General features: G+C 46.1%; 1 protein-coding gene across 1 annotated transcript in view; it reads left to right on the top strand.

Moving 5' to 3' along the window:
• Window positions 1–18,467, top strand: part of LOC138580920 (serine protease 27-like) — a 230,059-nt gene that overhangs the window by 200,990 nt on the left and 10,602 nt on the right. Inside the window, exon 4 of the mRNA XM_069651852.1 lies at window positions 10,834–11,003. Within this exon, the coding sequence (XP_069507953.1) occupies window positions 10,834–11,003 (170 nt within the window). The remainder of the gene's footprint in view (window positions 1–10,833; window positions 11,004–18,467) is intronic.

Below are 18,467 nucleotides of genomic sequence, written 5' to 3'. Positions count from 1 at the left end.
CTCCTGCTGGTGATAAAAAAGGAGTCAGACAGGGTTATGTCCAAGCTCCGTTTCTTCATATCATATAAACGGTTCCATGTGTTTATAGCGAAAAATAAATATTGAAATGAAAATATAATGAAAATCTAATAACGAAAACACAAATAACAAAATGCATAGGGTCCAAGGTAATGTGTCCTTATACCGAAAAACAACCAACCACAGATGTATATACCGAAACCATAGTGTTACCAAGAAAGTACAGAAGAAACAGACAAAACGAATAATACTTTGGAAGGATGGCATTACGAAATAAGACACATATTCTAAACAAATAATCCAGGATTATGGAGTTTTTTGAAGCATTTGAAGAAAGAACAATCCTTCCAAGAAATGCTACTAGCACAGTCAATTACAAGAGAAGAAACAGGAGTACATAGAAAAAAAATATAGAGATGAGCAAACACATTTCAAAGAATGTATTCAGAATTTTGGCAAAATAGATGAAATTGCATATTTGCAAAGCGTGGCATTTAATATAAAACACTTAATGTTAAATGTTAAAGGTATTTGTACCACGCACCGTCACCAACGGAGTTGGTCCCCAGGCGCTCTGGCGGATCTGCAAATGAGAAGGTGGGATGGGTTAGTAGGTGAAGCGGGAGTAGGATAGTGAGAGGAGTGGTGTTCTGTTGGCAGCTTCAACTCGGTATACAGCGGGTGCTGAGCTTCGGTGCGAGTATTGGATCGATGTCAGTCCTCGTGTGCTGTTGGTGTTGCTTATGTGTTGTTGCGGTGTTATGAAGTGCGTGCGGGTTGTTGTGCGAGAGATGATTGTGTGAGATTTTTGAGTGAGATAAGTCTGCAGAAATGCTGAGTTTTTTGTTAGTCAGTTTGTATGAAGGTTAACAGAAGTTCAGAAATCTGTCCGAGTGTGGCACTCGCCAATCCTCCCAATTTCATCGGGTTGTTCAAAAGGGCTACGCCTGGCAGGGTTTGGTTTATGTGGGGCGCTCCCTGTGCTGTTCTAACATGCTTTGTAAGTGTTATGATTGCTCCTTGCCGTTCTATTCTAGCCAGCTCTGTAGGTGTTCTAATGCTGATGGATTGATTAATCTGGGTTTGGTGTCTATTCTTCTCCTTCGGTGCTGGGGCTGGTGTAGCGGACTCCTCTCAAACTTTCTATCTAAATGCATCTGCCAGTTTGGATGTGGTCCATCAGGGGGGAGTGGGTGAGACCTTTAGGACTTTCGTCTGGGTCTGATTATGTGATCAGTCTCTAGAGTTGTGGCTATTTCCCATGATATCTTATGGTCTGTCGTGTGGTCGGTTCTTTGGGTTTAGTGTTTGTCCATTTGAGAGTGGCCGAGGTTGGTGTTATTTTCGTTGTAGTTTTAATGGGGTGGCCATTCTAGTGCGTCGCTGTTGTTACGCTGTGATGGTTACGCTAGGTGGTTTGTTGTGTTAATAAAGAAAAAAAGACTTACCAAGAGGTGTCCAGAAAGCAGATTTATTCAAGTGTCATTGAAAAGCAAATCCAATTAAATCCAAAGAAGAATCCGGAACCCAGGAAAAAAAAATCCTCATCAAGGATTCAAGACATGAAGAAAACCAATAAAAATGTGTAAAAGAATCCAAGAACAGTGAAGAAATCCATCCGAAAAGAAAATAATCCAGCGAGCCAGAAGCAATCGCAGGAAACCCAAAGAACCAGTCTCAGTCCAAATCCACGGACCCAAATGTGAAGAAATCCTGCAAAACGACAAAGAAAAACCACGAAAAAATAAATGAAAAAGGGAACCCCAGAGAAAGCTGTCCAATCGCGCTCTGAAACACTTGTGTACGAGCGCGATAGAAATAAAATATCAATCAATCAATCAATCACGTATAAAGTTGAAGCAAAAAAATGAGGTTGCAGTGTTTCCGTTCGAAATACATTGGAAAGAGTGATACCGACTGGCGAAAAACAATATTGCAGTTGATAAAACTTAATATTGAGTACGTTTTAAATATTATAAGATAAAATACAATTCAATAATTCGTTATTTATGTTATTCAATAAACGTTATTTCATTATTTTAAATTCAATGAAAATGTTTTCGTTATTTTTTCTGTTGTTATCACTGTAGAGCCATATAAACTAATGCTCTTTATGGTAGGTTGTTTAAGGTGAATGCTGATGTGTCTGCAACTAGTCTCAGGAACATACCACTTTTGTCTTAGGTTGATGTTAGTGGTACCATCCAGGACCCAAGGGGCGCTTCAGTCCCTGCTAAATGTATATGCTAGCTTTATGTGTGGAAACATCTATGTGGGGAAGATGAATCCTCATTTAAATCCCCTTTGTCCATTCTGTCCTGATCAAATTGAGACTTTAATGCACTTCATTCTATTTTGTCCTTGTTATGGCATTCTTAGAAAGTACACATATACGATAGGTTTCCTGGTTCCAATCCTGGTCTCACAGGGTCCACATATATATTAAACATGCAAAATTATCAGGACTGATATGTCAGATCCCGGGAGGATAGCTCAGCGGCAACGTGCGCCTTCTTGGAAGCAAGACGTCATGAAGCAACACAGATTCGATCCACGGGTCCGAGCTTAGAAACTTCTGGTTGTTTAAGCGCATTATAAATACAACTAAGACCAAAAAAGGAAACAATTACGCAACTAAGAAAACAAACAATTCCTGTAACAGCGTCTGGATGCCCGCGGGCTATGTGAGCACTTTAAAAATGTAAAATAAATTAAAAAAGATCGGCCATTTCTTTTATTAGACCAGTAATCTTCAAAGATATTCACAATTTTATTCCAAATAAAAACATTTAAAAAACCATCATAGAGGCATAAACACAAGGATTCATCAATATATAAACAATAGTCTCACATACAATGACAACACATTATAAAAACAGTATTATATCTATTCACGGGAAAGGCAACACCTGATTTCATCTGGTTACAAAATCTTGGAGCCATTTTCTCTCTCAATTGACGTGTTGTATTTCATTCCAGGGATCTATGCCCATTCCTCTTACCACAAACACATATAATTCAACAATTAGCATGAATCTTTATTCCTCACGAAAAAAGTCGACACCCCATTGTTTCGGCCCATGCAAGCCATTTAGGGCTCCAAATGCAAATGGCCTTAATCAGGACTAGCGATTACCTGATATAACCCACAACATTTATTTTTTACTTATTTATTGTTTGCCTGTTAGGCACTTATACAATAAGAATATACTGTTTAAAAGCGCTCACAGGGCAAGGAGGGAGGTTGGTAAATACAATTACAACAGAGGGGGAGGAGGGTGAGGGACCTTTGTGGTAGAATATCTGCAGCGAAGAAACAGATGGAATTGCCAAGTTTAGAACGAACTTAAATCTTCATTCAATACCATAATGTCATTTAGCCTGTTGTATAAATCGCACTAAACTACCTACATTCTGGTAAGCTTCCGATCCGCTTCTGTGCCCAAAATGTATTTCAGAGTACCTACATCAACATACCAGAGAACATTAGTTCACTCCTCATTGCCCTAGGCTACATATATATGCCTAAATTAGCACATTTCCTCCATAGTGCTCACATCCAAGTCACGGTGTTCCATCTATTTTTCTAGCAGACTCCAAAATCACTGTCTCCCTTCGATGATAGGTGGATATTAAGGCCTCATAGTGGTCGGGTTCATCCTGTTTTGCCTGACCCATCTGTATTTACAATACACAAAGCAACACAAATATTGTCCAAAGTGTTGTTATCCGTATGCAGGCAAAGGATCTGACTTGTATGCGGGCCAGGTTCGATTTGATTTGATTTTGATTTTGATTCATTTCTTACGCGCACCAAGCAAGCAATTGCATTTGGGCGCAGATGTTAACTATATGTTATATATTTAGCTGTGGAGGCTTAGGGTCACCATGGTTACTTAGGTTCATTTGAATAGGAATGTTTTTAATTCTTTTCTGAACGTTGCCAGTGTAGTGCATGAACGGATGTCAAAAGGCAGCTGGTTCCACAGCTTGGGACCGAACACGGAGAACCTCCTTTCTCCTTTAGAGGTGTATTTTGTCGGAGGGACACAAAGCAGGAGTTTGTCTCCTGAACGGAGGTCTCTGGTAGGGTAATACTGGTGGATTCTCGTGTTAAGGTATCTGGGTGCGAGTTTGTGGTAACATTTATAAACCAGACATGCCACCTTGAATTTAATACGGTCCTCCACCATCAGCCAGTGGAATGCTTTTCGAGATGAAGAAACGTGATCTCTTTTGCCCAGATGGGCAGTTAACCTCACTGCCGCATTCTGGGCTTTTTGTAGTCTTCTGGATGACCAAGGGCCTGCTAGCATATGAAGAGCAGTCGGGCTACAGAGCCTAGTTCAGACTCTGGTGTAATCACAGAAGGTAACGGCAGAGGTGATTCTACCAGTGTCCTTCTGCCCAAGGAGATTCTGGTTCCATCTGGTAATGGGGCTGGCGATCGCTCTGGTTTCCCAGCTTCCAGGGTCTCCCCGTCGGTTAATACTGACCCCAGGGGACTTGGGGAACAGGTTAGGGTTGGGGGGATTGGAGATTGAAAGGGACGTCTTGAGAAGATAAAGTCTAGCTCTGCTATTTGCTCAGAGAGTGCAGTGCACGAGGAGCATAGCGACCTTGGAAGTGTATGATAGACAGGCAAACCTGTCTGCATGGTATGGTACAAGAAGAAAAGGTTGCAGGCGCTACAGTGTTCACTTCCCTAGTTTATGCAGTTCTTGAGAGATGGGTTGAAAATAAATGTGGCTTTTGCACCTTGAACACACAATACAATTTACTTCTTATATACCGCTACACACCCATAGCTCTCAGTGCGCGGTAATAACAGAAGACAGTGGGCCTCATTACAAGGATGGCGGTAGAGGTTTAACGGCGCTGGTAGAGCTACCGGCGCCGTTATCCCTCTACCGCCGCAGTACAAGGTCTGCTCGTGGGTAAAACCGGGCGTCCTTTGCGGGACCCGCGAGCAGACCAGGATGCCAACAACGGGCCCGTCATTAAAGGGCATGTTGTTAGCATGCTCCCCATTGTTAGGCGGAAACCTGTGCAGTTCCCTCTGGGACCACTGCAAAAGATTTAGGACTACAGGTGTTTGGCAGTAAACCCACTTGGTAGCAGTCTGTACCACACAGATTCACTTGGTAGCTGTGGCTGAGCAGTCAGACTTCCCTCAAGAAGAGTTAGGCAGTATGTGGAGTATACAAAATAGGGCAATCTACACAGTAGAACAAGTAAACAGGGAACAAGGCTTCAGTGTAAAGATAGAAAGGTATTTATTTATAACGACACATCTATGGAGAACACTCTGGCACTAATACGGCAAACAACTTCAATCACAATTACTAATACGAAGAAAAAGATCAATCCCCTAACAATAGTTCGACAAGTCTAGGTTCACCGGCATCACTTATTTGCAGACAGAGGTGTATGCTTTAACCTAGATGACACTCTAGTATTCGTTAGGACGGGAGAGAAAAATAAGGCAGGTTATGAAATCAACTCGGTACCAATACTTTACGGACAAATGCAAGGCAAGTAAGGCAGGGTCTACTGCAGATCACAAAGTTCAGAGGCCAGGCCCACTCGGAGAGAGGCAAGGCGATATGTCCCAAAAAGTGTCTCAGTGGAAATGCGCTTCAAGTCTTTATCGCAAATTGTTATGGAAAGATTGGACCAGTTCAGAACAGCAAGTTAAAGAAAGCTTGGAGGCGACCCAAGGGACAAGCGAGGATTAAGACACCTCACTCTATCTGGCAGAAAGGGAAGCCAGGCGGACACGGTACCTTGTTTGTGGAGAGACAGCTACGGCGGGGGCAGTTGTTCCTGGTGGTGGATGCACGTCGGGTCTTTGCCAAGAGTAGAGATGATCTTGTCGTCGAAGAAAAGTGAAGTCCGGTGCACCACAATGGAAGAGACCAGCCGCGGAGTGCTCCGTCACAAGACACCACCTTTTGGTCGCGGTACAGGGGTAGTGGCTATCCGGTTGCCGGGGTGTTCTGCACGGGTAATTCGACCACTGCGTCCTGGAGCGAAGAAAAAGCAAAGGGGACTGGTTGTTCCCACCAGTCAGGGGAAGAGACTCTCCGGCAGGGAGATCTCCTCTGTCGTCGGGAAGTGGTGAGTCGGTTCAGTAGGGCTCCACCGGAGGTGTCGTCGTTGCAGGTCGGCTCAGCTTTACCCTCATCGGATTCTTAGGTCCTGTGGCGACTTCTGAAGATCCAGTCCCAAAAGCCCTGCTTTAATGCAGAAAACCCCCATTCATTCAGCCTAGCTGTCAATCAAAACACGCTAAGTGGTGAGCGGGGTGGCTCACCACTTGGGCCAATCACACCAGAGTGCGACTGGAGTTGGCAAGGCAACTCAGTCCAGGGTGCCTAAACCCCCTCCCACACCCCTGTGGTAACCCAGACAGAATGGCACCACTTTGGAGGGTCTTTGTACAGAAGCCCGCCAAAAGTGGAACAAAGGGCTCAACCTTTGGTTTAGGAGTCACAGAGACGAACACAGACGCCATTTTAAAAACCGAGTTCTGGCAGAAAATACCATCCGATAGACTTATTTAAGATAAGTAAACCGGTGGTATGTTAGAGATTAACGAGAAAAAGTATCAATCTCCAACAATGGGAAGAATCCCATAGGATTATATTCGGGGTCGAATATAACAAGTAGTTTCCACTGCCACCAGCCAAAACTCGACGAGGGGGGACGGGACAGTGCCCCCTCGAATAACAGACCCAGGAGTAATCGAATTACCCCTACTAGTACGTCCACAATAGGATGGTTTGTACTAGTTCTGTTAGTAAATTTAGGTCTAGTAAAGCCAATGGTGACTTTACATGCCCGGGGAGACAGTAGTCAGTCCCCGGGTATGGAGTCTATGATGGAGGTCCTCTAGGATGCCCCAGTGCTACGGCACGGAGGGTGCAGTGTAACACACATAGCAAAACATATGAGACCCTATGGAGTAAAAACCCCATAGCCCATAGAACACATTGACATTCAAAGGAATTACACACATTCATGTCCAAGAGTGGGAGAAAAAGAGTCTCACTCTTGGCAGGATGGAAACAACAAACTCCAAAAATCCAGCAAAGCTGCTGGGGGACTCACTAGGTTAGGAAATTTCAGCCTAAACAGAGAATTCTCCCTAACACCCATTCCCATTGAGCCCTATGCACAGGGTCTGGGTCCCAGGAAAGGGAATTACCGGGGCCCTCCAAGGTCGGAATGGCCCGGTAATTCCTCATTCCTGGAACCCGGACCCAGTATGGGGGTAGCCCTCCATACTCGCAATGAGGGCCCTCCATACTCGCAATGAGGGCCAGTGTTATCCCACAAAGTGGTACTCAATTTATCGACCTCGGAAGGATGAAAGGCTGAGTTGACCCTGCTGGGATTCGAACCTCCCACAGCAGGCTACGCACAGATATCATGGACGAGCGCTGAGCTCTCTGTGCTATCAGAACGGCAATGGGCTGCCATATGGGCAGCCAGGGGTCCTTGGGACACTGATTCGGAAAAGGAGAAACTTCTTTATAAATTGCCTGTTAGTCTCGCAAATTGCAGACAGGTCAGGTGGCCCGGCTTTCCTGGTGGGGCTTGCCCCTTGGTGCTGGGGTTTTTGCAGGAGACTCATCTTCAGCCTATTGGTAGTATTATCTTAAAGTTCCCTGACATTAAAAGCAGTGTTTCTGGTGGCTATCACATCGACAAGAAGGCTGGGAGAGAGAAGGGCCCCATTGCGTACACCTCCGCATTTAATAATACAGGAAGAGGTTGTTTTTTGTTTGTTATGTAACTCAGCTTTTTGGCAAGGTGGTGTCAAAGTTCCATTTGCCACAGGAAACCTTTTTCTTAAACCCGCCATCTCCCGAGGAAGCTCGATGGCACTTTTTGAACGTACGCAGGTCCTTGTTTATGTACTTGGACTTTTGCTGCCTAAGGGGTGTCAGGGAGGATCCGCCAGGGGTATGTCAGCGTCATAGGGGGAGGGCTGCAACCTGGGCAGACCCAAACACAATCACAAGGCACTATCGTCTGCTCGTGCACACTTGTGAGCCGAGTTCCTTTTGTGGGGATTTAGGTGGTCTTGTTGGATGGGCCTCAAATAAAATGTTTTTTGGTTGTGCGCAGAGAATACATTCTCGTCAGAGTCTGATTGTCAACCCATGTCAAAGTATTTGGTATATCTTACTAGTAAGCACTGAGCGAGAAAGAGGGACGTGGCGATAATGATTCGACTACTTACCAGTAATCATTATTACTAGCGCCCTTCTTCCTCGTCACAGTACATACGACTAGGCTCCCCCCCCCCCCCCCCCCCCCCCGAAAGGGATAGCATCTTGGTGATACTTGTACAGTAAACCTTCCCAGGCTCAGAAAGGTGGGGGTGGGGGGTAATAGATTCCAAGCATGAGTGGAGTGGCAGTATCATGAAGAAATTGAAAAGAGGTTCCTGCCAAGGGAGGATGGTGGAACCTCGCAGGGAAGTTCAGTGACTAGGAAGAGTAGGACCGGGAGTAATAAAGATTACTGATAAGTAATTAAATCAATAATATAGGATGGATGTGGGATTCCTACGATATTGACGATGCACACACAGTTCACATGTGGTCTTGAGTAGACTTTGTGGTTTGTATGTTTTGTCTCAATTAATGAAAACAGGAGCCCGTTGATTCCATTTGTGCCAATAGGTCTTTAATGTTACTAGAAGTGCCGACAGGTGTTTCAACCACTTGAGGGTCTTTATCAAGGCAAGTAGGTATATGTCATGGATATTAGGTAACTTGGTGGCGTATTGCCTGGTGTACTGAGCACGGCCCCATTGGATTCTTACAACAGGCTGCTAGTACGCATTGATCTGGAAAAGACAAGTTCAGCACGGTAGCCACACTTCTCCGGTGCTCTCACCCCACTGACAAATCAACAATATAGATTGGCCTCAGCATTTTCAGAGTAGCATCACTGAAAAGTGCTCAGCAGGGACTTTTCATTTCCTTGGTAGCAAGCACTAGGATTCTACTGAAACTAGTAAAAAGTGGGCGGAAAATGATTCAGAAAAGCTTGTGTCTCCTTAATAACCGCCGCAAACCTTTGGGATGGTTCAGAGGAAATCGGAGGGGCTGTACTTGTACAGCTCCACATTAAATACAAAATATAAATGTGACGGTTTCCAGTCTTTTCACAGCACAAAACTCACTGCAGATTTTTTACCTAACATGTTTTACTAAACTTTTGCCACAAAAGGCAGAGGGTAGGTTTGGTTTGGGCAATACGGGCTGGAAAGGGGGAGGGAGGTGATGGGACAGTGGGAGGAGTGTGGAGGTTTCCCGCTGACTTTCCTGGAAATAAATATGTTATAAAAATCTGCAGTGAAAAAGTGTGCGATAAAAACATTTGGAACCAGAGTGACACTTAAGTTTTTACACTAATGCTGGATTCCTAATGCATGCATTGTATCGTCACTAAGTCTATCTACCTGGGCGGCTTCACTGTAACCCTTAAGCGAACCTTCTTTGAGTACTGCTATAGCGCCGCAATGCCTGTGGGCTGTAGTGCGCTCTACAAATACAAATAAAAATAAAAATAAAAAAAAATAGAGAATGTTCGCACAGACAGTACCAAGGTAGAGTTACCAGGTATCAGGTAAAGATAACGACGCTTGTATTGGTATGTTTAATTGGTGGATGCTCCTCAGCTGCCTCCGCATACACCACACAGAATGCCTGTGCTCAGGGCTTTAAGTGGGGTAAGAAATCAAGGGGGGCCCTCATTTGGGGGCGTGGCTTGTGGGATGGGCTTGGCCTAAAAAAGTACACAAAACATAGTAAGGTACGCAAACAAATATATAAATGCATGCAAGCATTTATATATTTGCATGCGTACCTTACTATCGTATCTGTAATATGCAAGCCATCTTTTATAAACAGAAATATGTAATATATTTCTATGTTTATAAAAGATGGCTGGAAAAGTACACAAACCATAGCAAGGTGGGCACACAAATATATAACATTTATATTTTTGTGTTTGTACCTTATGATTTGTGTACTTTTCAAGCCATCTTTTTAAAACATTTACATTTTTATAAATAATGGCTTGAAATGTACACAATTCAATCCATCTTTTATAAAGCTTTGCCTGAAGCACCTTTGTCCGTCGGCAAAGCATTATAAAAGATGGCTTCAATTGTGTACTTTTCAAGTCATCTTTTATAAACCTCGAAATATGTCGAGGAGTCCCCAGGTTCGCCAAGGGTTAAAGACGCCTCAGTGACCTGTGGAGGGAGTGGGGAAACAAAGGGACAGTAGCTTCCTCTGGTGACCCCTCACACGAGGGGTCACCAGAGGAAGTTACAGTGACTGACAGAAGTGCCAGCCAGCCACTGCGTCAGCTTGCCTGACTTAATGGCGGGCGCATGCCGCGTCTGGTCCCGGCCCAATTAAAGCACTGCATATGCTGATGATGCACATGTGGCACGCTAAATGCACTCACCGAATACCCCTTCCCAAAATGCTAGACGACCTGACTACAAGATGGAATAAAGGTTGCATGGGGACCATGGCAATGTGGCGGGGGTTCGCCACGGGTGTGGGCGTCTCCTGTGTTTCCGAGGGTGAGCTTTTTTTGTGGATCCAAATTTTTTAAAGGTAATGTACCTGAGAGAAAAGGAAACAATGTGGTTTGCCCCAGGATCTCACACTGCAGCCAAATGGCAAGGACAGTGACCGAGGCCCACTCCTGGCTCTGCTGTGAACAACGTAACCGTTAGATCATATCTCGTCACATAACAAGTGGGTTTTTCTGTTTCAGAGGATTTACCCTCGCCGATGAGGCTGCAGGAAGTGCAGATTCCGCTCATTGATGCCAGTGCTTGCGATGCCATGTACCACATTAACTCCCCCGTGAGCCCATTGATTAAAGTAGTGAAGGACGACATGATCTGCGCTGGCAATGCCCAGGGAATGAAGGACTCCTGCCAGGTACGTGCCTTATCTTCTGACTGCGCGCATACTGTAAAATACGAAATGTGTGATGTGTGAATTATTATTGGGACACTTTTCATTACACTATATATTTATTTATTCACTTCATTATAGTTTATTTATTTATTGGGCTTTCATTCCATCAGGAACTTTTCAGAATTTATTTACAATCAAGTCATAAAACGATGTACAAATACTACTGTAAAGCACATCTTCAAAGTTCATATAATCATTACAAACAACTGAAGAGACCATGTTGAGTCAAAATCTTTAAAATCTTTTAGTCTTGGACATTTCCCATTAATACATCTCATTTAGACCTCTAGACTGTTCCTTATGTTTAACTACATTCTATAAAGTGCGATGTGCGTTGCTATGGACTCATTGACTCGTAGTTATGGGTCAGTTTACCAAAGAGGGTCGTATATAACCAGCCCAATTTTGGACATTGGGCCTCATTCCGGCAAGAAAATCTGCCGGAATGAAAGGCACCTGAGAGCTCAACTCGGAGTTTGCCAGTCCAGTAACAACAGTACTGGTAAACTTACTGGTACCGTGGTATCCGGACTGGCAATTTCCTCGTAATGAGGCCTATAATGTATAATCTATGCGTACACTTACCACTTCACCCATTCCATTGCAGCCCAAATGGCTCAGCTTGGACATTTTGGAATTGTATCACTTAAAATCCCAAATCGGACGCTTGCTGTCTGTGATTGTTAAACAGTTTTGCAGGGAAATCCCTCTTTGCATGGAAACCCATTTATGTAAAGTAGTGTGCAATTAGAATAGGATGTTGCTCTGAGCCTTTGCTAGAGAAAATGGAGAGAAACCAGAGGCATGTCTCATTGGACATTTGGATGTTGACACCTACTGTTTTGGGCCCTGAAAAGGGCCAAAGTGTTTGTTGTGTTTCATTTGTGCTGTCGATGGCACAATGGACCAGATCTTTAATCAATGTGTCAAGTGCACAAGGAGCCAGAAGTAGCTGCTAGCGTTCGAAGGACTTTGACTTCCCACCAGATTATGAACTATAATACCTCTAATCACCCGGGCGTATGTGTTTGATACACTTACAATGTTTGAGCCCACTCCAATTTGCAAAACCTTTGCAACGGAAGTTGCAAAACTCAAAGAAACCACATTGAATGGGGGCTCACACCAGCGCTTTACCTGCTAACGGAATGCTCTGGCTCCTCGTAATGGGTTTGGCTGTGAATCCCCTGATTTACCGGACCCCCAAATGTGGGCACCAAGTCTGCCACTCGGTCCTGTGGCCTTACCCTGGGATTACGAGTGCTGGTACGACGGTGCAAATCCCTGATGTGGCATCTATACGGCTCCGCGGGCATTTCTGGCAGATTTACTGCTGGCGGTAATACTGTGCGGTGAATGCGCCAATCGTTGGTGGCAAAGTGGAGGGTTCACCTCCAGCAGTTTGCTGAAGGTGACTCCTCAACTTTAACGCCGAAGTCAGAACTCAGCGGTGCAGTAAACGTGGCAGTAATTCCGTTACTGCCCAAAAAAGTGGAGGCCATCAAATGACTGTCACTTTTTTACGGCACAGCCAAACTAGTACTGAGGCCTTTTGACTTTAGGCTGGACCCCCTGATGAGGCTTAGTTATGCTGCCCTAGAAGACTACACCCCACACTGAATGTGGCGGCTACATGCAATGGCCGGTATCAGATAATATTTTCCCCATAAATAATGTCGCCACACATATAGTCTCCAGGAAACGGCATAAGCAACATTATGTAGGGGGATAATGTATTGGGTAAATGGGAGCAAGTGGTGCAGGGGTGTCCCCCGCTCCATTTAAAAAAATGTGGGGTTGCAGGAGTGTACCCCGCAGATTCTGTGTGGTAATATTGCCTCAAAAAAGGCACCATTCTTGTATCCAGTTCATAGAAAATGTATGCATTGTACAGGAGGGTGGAGAAAACACCCACATTCTGTGAGTGCACGAATTCACAGAAGTGAAGCTACGTATGCAAACTCGCAGCTGAGCAGCAGTGCACCCGCAAAAGGTTGGGGCAGAGTGGTGAATTGGAGCAAATGCCAATTTGCTGGTGTGAGGGAGCAGAGCTCTATGGGATGGATGTGGCCAGGCCGATACTCAGAAGTGATTCTAGTGCGGTTTGCTCGTATCTTCACACCCTCATGTATATAATAACCTCACATCCTACCTAACGTCTTTGAGAAAGCTGAAATACAAATCTTTCAATAAAGACTACATTTCCCAAAAGGCCATGGTGCTGCAGCCAACAGGCACCAAAGCCAATCCATGGACCAAGTTCGTTCACCTACCAGCATGATCGTGTACGGGGATAGGGGAAAGGCATGGCAAACAAGATGTTGCCTACCTTGTGAGGGGTGGAAAGGACCCCTACCTTCCCCTGTGGACTTCAGTTGACTGCCGAACGCTGCTGAACTGCAAAACACAATGGGCCTCATTACAAGTTTGGTAGTATCGTTGCCGGTAAAACTGGCAGGCTGCCGACTAACTTGCAATTTTTTCCGGCACCCAAGAATGGGCAATTACTGGGTCATTACGGCCCTGCCGGACCCAGTAATTGCCCATTCGCAGGCGCCAGAACGGAATGCTCCCCATTCTCATTGAGCCCCATATGGCTCAATGGGAATGGGGACGTCAGATGCACCGGCACCATTCAGAATGGTGCCGGTGCATCCGACATGCTCTGCTTGCGGGTGTCAGTACGGCCGCCAGGTCAGGCCTGGCAGCCGTAATGGTACCCGCAAGCAGAACGCGTAGTTTGCCAGTCCGGAAACTACAGTACCGGCAAGCTTACCGGTACTGTAGTTCCTAGACCGGCAAACTTGTAATGACCCCCAATGTTACCCCAAAACCATGACGGTACTGACAGTGTCGGACACCTTTATAGTTTTGCCTGCTGCTAACAGGTCCCTTAGGAAAGGACATGAGATTATACAAACAGAAAACCTGAAATAATTGTGTAATGCATCAATGTGTGAAACCTACCAGAATTGACCAATCCGAGTGCACAAACCAGATCGCTTAAGGAAACAGCCAATCCCACGAGAGATTACAAAGAGTCCCACGCTTCATTAATATAAAAGTGGGTGAGAAAAAGTCAGTAGGTCAGTGATCTGAGGGAAGCAGTCAAGCAGATGGAGAGCTTAACCCATTATGTACATATCACTACTACCAGCAATGCCTGTGCATGTATGGGCATGCACCAAGGAGAGATGGACCTGCACCCACTCAGTGACACGCACTACATAGCCAATGACGGCCATTACAATGGCAGTGAATGTCCTATACTGAGAAAGAGAAACATTAGACAGCCATTGGCAGGGATACCCAGGTATGAAAGGGCACACATATCCCCATGACAGTCACTGGGCAGCCATTATCGACACCGCGTAGTCCTGAACAGACATCTGCAGGTAATAAGCCGCTATACATAGACATTAGGGAGCCCAGGACAGGGGTTTAACGACCACTGAGGGGCACTGCAGATCCACTTCCGGAAAAGCATTGGAACGGACAGGAAGTGCTCTAGCTTAGGCTGGAACTGCTCTAGCTTAGGCTGGAACTGCTCAATCATAACCAGGCACTATACAATGGACAGTCACAAGCAACACAGGGGTGGCACGTCATTACACAATTACGAACAGGCCATCTTGAACAAGTGTAAAGTCTTCCCTTCATGGGCTTCAAGGGGTCGCAGGACCACTGATTAGAAACCATAGGACCCTCTTTGAAAACAGACAGTTATGTAACCCTCTTGTAATGATTTACGATGAATTCGATGTTCTGATTATTTTAATGATTTCAGCATCCAGCGTTTATTTCCGCTTTGGTTCCCTTGTATGTTGAACTAAATTGTTGTATGACTGAAGTCAATTTTAAAACAGAACATTGGGCCTCATTACGAGTCCGGCGGTAAACATGCCGGTGCTACTTTCGGGTTGCCAACGGACTCGTAAAATGTTACCGGCGCCTGACTTCCCGGTGCCACCGGGAGATTACAAGTCCGGCGGCCCGGAAAGTCAGGCGCCGTTAAAATGTAAGTCCCCATTCCCACAGAGTCCCATAAAATTCTATGGGAGTGGTGACTCAGAAGCGCCGGCACTGTTGTTAACGGCCAATCAAAGATGAGACTGGGGGAGCGTGAGGAGGAGATTTAGAAGAGGGGGTTCAGGGATCACATAGAGGCTTGAAGGAGCAGGCGCTAGCCAGAGCTTTGGAGAGCAGGGTCACTTTGGGTCACCCCTGTACCACTTTCTTAAAAACCCAGAGTTTTGGAGAACATGGAGCAGGGGTCACTTAGAGGTTTGAAGTCAAGCGTGACAGAGTGACACCATGATTTTGAAAGAGAGGTATAGGAGCCCCCCCTTAGATTTGGAAAAGGGAGTGCAGCAGTCACCCTGAGATTTTAAACATGGGGTGCAAAATTCATCCGGAGATTTTAAAGAGGGGATGAAGGAGTCACCCTGACATTTGGAAAAAGGGGTACTGCAATCCCCTCGAGATTTTGAAAGGGAGTGCAAAGGTCAGCCCGAGAATTGGAAGAGGAGCGGAGGAGCCAACTCAGAATTATGAATAAAGGGTGCAGGAGTGACCATGAGATTTTGAAGAGGTTTGTACAGCAGTCACCCAGCTATTTGGAAAAAGAAGGTCAGGAGTCTCTCTGACCTTTTGAAGAGGGGCTGCAAGGGTCACCCTGAGATTTGGTAGAGTGGGTGCAAGAGTCATCCAAATATTTGGAGGAGGAAGTGCAGGAGTACCCCAGGAATGTGTGGAGTAGTGACAGTGTTCCCAGGTGAGTTAAGGAGACAGAGAGAGCTCTAGAGAGTGGAGATATCTGTGCCCAAAGGGGTGATAAAGATCAGAGAGAGGTCGATCAGGAGAGCAGAGACAGTTGTGTCCAAGGAGGTGAGGTAGGTGGCAGAATTACAAATTTGCCATTCAATGGGAGCCACAGTATGGAGAGAAATATTTACCAAGAGAATTGGAAAGGGACATCCACGGAGGGAGGGGATGCTACTAGGACAAGATGTCACAGATGGCCTAAAATGACAAACCAATTCCCAAGCATAGTTCACAGTTTTATTGATTATTGGGAAGCAGGATCTAAGGCTGGGTCTCTCTCTCTCTCTCTCTCTCTCTCTCTCTCTCTCTCTTCCCCCCTCCCTCTCTCTCTCTCTCCCCCCTCTCTCTTTCTATCTCTCTCCAGAAAATCCCTTCCTAAACCATGCATCTATATCTCGAGGTTAGTGTCTACTGACTTTTACTCCCTACTCTCTAGGGTATGCCTGTCCTGTTGTGATGGATTAAGGGAAAATGCCCTGTCTATTTGACTCCCTCAGGGACTTTCTAGGTGTGATATACTCTACTCCTGGATTAGTTCTAGGGGTCTTGAGGAGCCTTCCAGATACTCAAGACCCCCACTCTGTCTCCTTCCTTTCGCAATCTGAAGTTCCTCTGCCTATACCTCTCTGTTACTCTCCCTTCCTCCGCCTACTCTTTTATCTCCAATTCTCCCCACCTTCTTTCCACTCTCCCTGCATCTTCCTCCTCTATCCCTCCAATGGCTCAGTTTCTCCACAGTCTACCTTCCCCATCGGATCTTACTTTCTAATATGGTCCCCTCCTACACCGTTACTACTCTTCCCTCCTCACACTACACCTCCTTCCGCCTCCAGACCACTACTTGCACCTCCTGTCCTCTGCTACTCACAGCTTTACACTACTACTACTCCCGCCTCTACTCTTCTCCTGCCTCTACACCTCTACTACTTCTCTGTCCATACCACAACTACTACTGCACCCCATTTTTTACTCAGTCACCCTCCTTTCACTCCCTCATTCATCTTCAACTCACTCCCTTTTTTGCACTACCACTCTCGCTCACACACCTTACATGAACACTTGCAACACAGTACCCGTTTCTCTCACCAGCCCATGCCCCACCTTTTCTGAAAGCCACCTCCACACTCCTGTTCACCATCCTTCTTCCTTGTGGTCTCTCGATCTGGCACCTTCTCTTCCTCCTCTGACCTCTCCGAACAACCCACACCTTCCTGTTTTCTGTGCCCAGTTGTATCCTTCCCCTTCTCTTCCCGTTGGACTATCCCTAGTTGGGCCAATCCTGCCTGCTTATCCTCACCCGGGTAGTGTTACAGATAGAACACAAAAAAGGCGTCCATGCGCGTTCCTTTCTGCCTCACAGGTCCGCGAGACGGATCAATGGTGGCCCGTGTTGAATAATGTTCCAGGGCATGGCTGGGACTACTCTGCAGCTAGACTATAGGTAGGTGGTTGAGTCCTGTTGGAGTTCATGTCAGGGAGCTGTCCCACCGCTGTATAGAGGATCTGGTGGACTGCCTTGTTCTGGGCAATCTGTACTGAATGCTGTTCGATGAAGTTGCTTCAAATGAGGAGGGACTGCCAGCAGCTTAATACAGAGGCATGGGGTGATTAAAAGTGGTGCTGCCTGAGCACATAGAGGCAATTAGGGAGGGAACAGGAGCATGGGCCCTCCCAACTGCCATCTTCCCCCTATGGGGTCTGTTGTAGGTATGTCTCTGGATTCCACCCTGGTAGGTCTCACACCCTGGCTACGAGCGATCCTCTTACTCTCCTGATAGGGTCAGACAGCTGACCCTGTCATAAAGGGCACAGGCGAGACGTGAGACCAGCTTGCCAGTGTTGGAAGGTTCCAATGTATTGAGTTGGCCCAAGGCAGGCACAGAAGATGGAAGAGGTTACAAGACAATGGGCCTCATTATGAGTTTGGCGGTAGCCATACCATTAATAAGGGCACGGCTACTGCCAAACTCACTGCCGGCACCCGCGAATGGGCCATTACCGGCCCATTACGAGATGAATGGGCCGGTAATTGCCCATTCGCAGGTGCCGGTATGGCCGGGCTCCCGATCCCCATTCTGCCCCATAGAGCAGAATGGCGGTGCGGAGCATGGCTGCACTGGCACCGTTCATAACGGTGCCAGTGCAATCACAAGTTCTGCTTGCGGGTGCCGCTCTGCATGCCTGGTCTGACCGGGCGTGCAGAGAGGCACCCGCAAGCAGAATTCGTAATGTGGCGGTATGGTAACAACGGTGCCGGTAGCACTACCGGCGTCATTGTTGCCTTACCGTCACATTCGTAATGAGGCCCAGTGCTGCTACACTAAAGATGAGGGAGTTTTGATGGGGCGGCCCACCACAAAGAACCATGGTGACACAAGTTCCAACAGTGGTTATTTAAAAATCTTTACAGGCATGATGCGGGCTTGGGATTTTGCTGCTAGGGTCGTCCTTACTGGCAGGGGTGTTGCTAGGTCTGGAAAAGATCAGGGACTAAGCTAATGTAGGGACTAGCGGGATTCGGGGCTAGCTATAGCCTTTTGGTTGTAGTCCCTAAGCTTCTATCCGGCGCTACAACCATAAGACCCGTGGCTTTAGCCCCCT

Source organism: Ambystoma mexicanum, chromosome 3p, assembly GCF_040938575.1.
Source record: "Ambystoma mexicanum isolate Mex_15411 chromosome 3p, UKY_AmexF1_1, whole genome shotgun sequence".
Taxonomy (NCBI): domain Eukaryota; kingdom Metazoa; phylum Chordata; class Amphibia; order Caudata; family Ambystomatidae; genus Ambystoma; species Ambystoma mexicanum.
The sequence above is the reverse complement of the archived record's forward strand: the minus strand, read 5'-3'. Positions and strand labels throughout refer to the sequence as shown.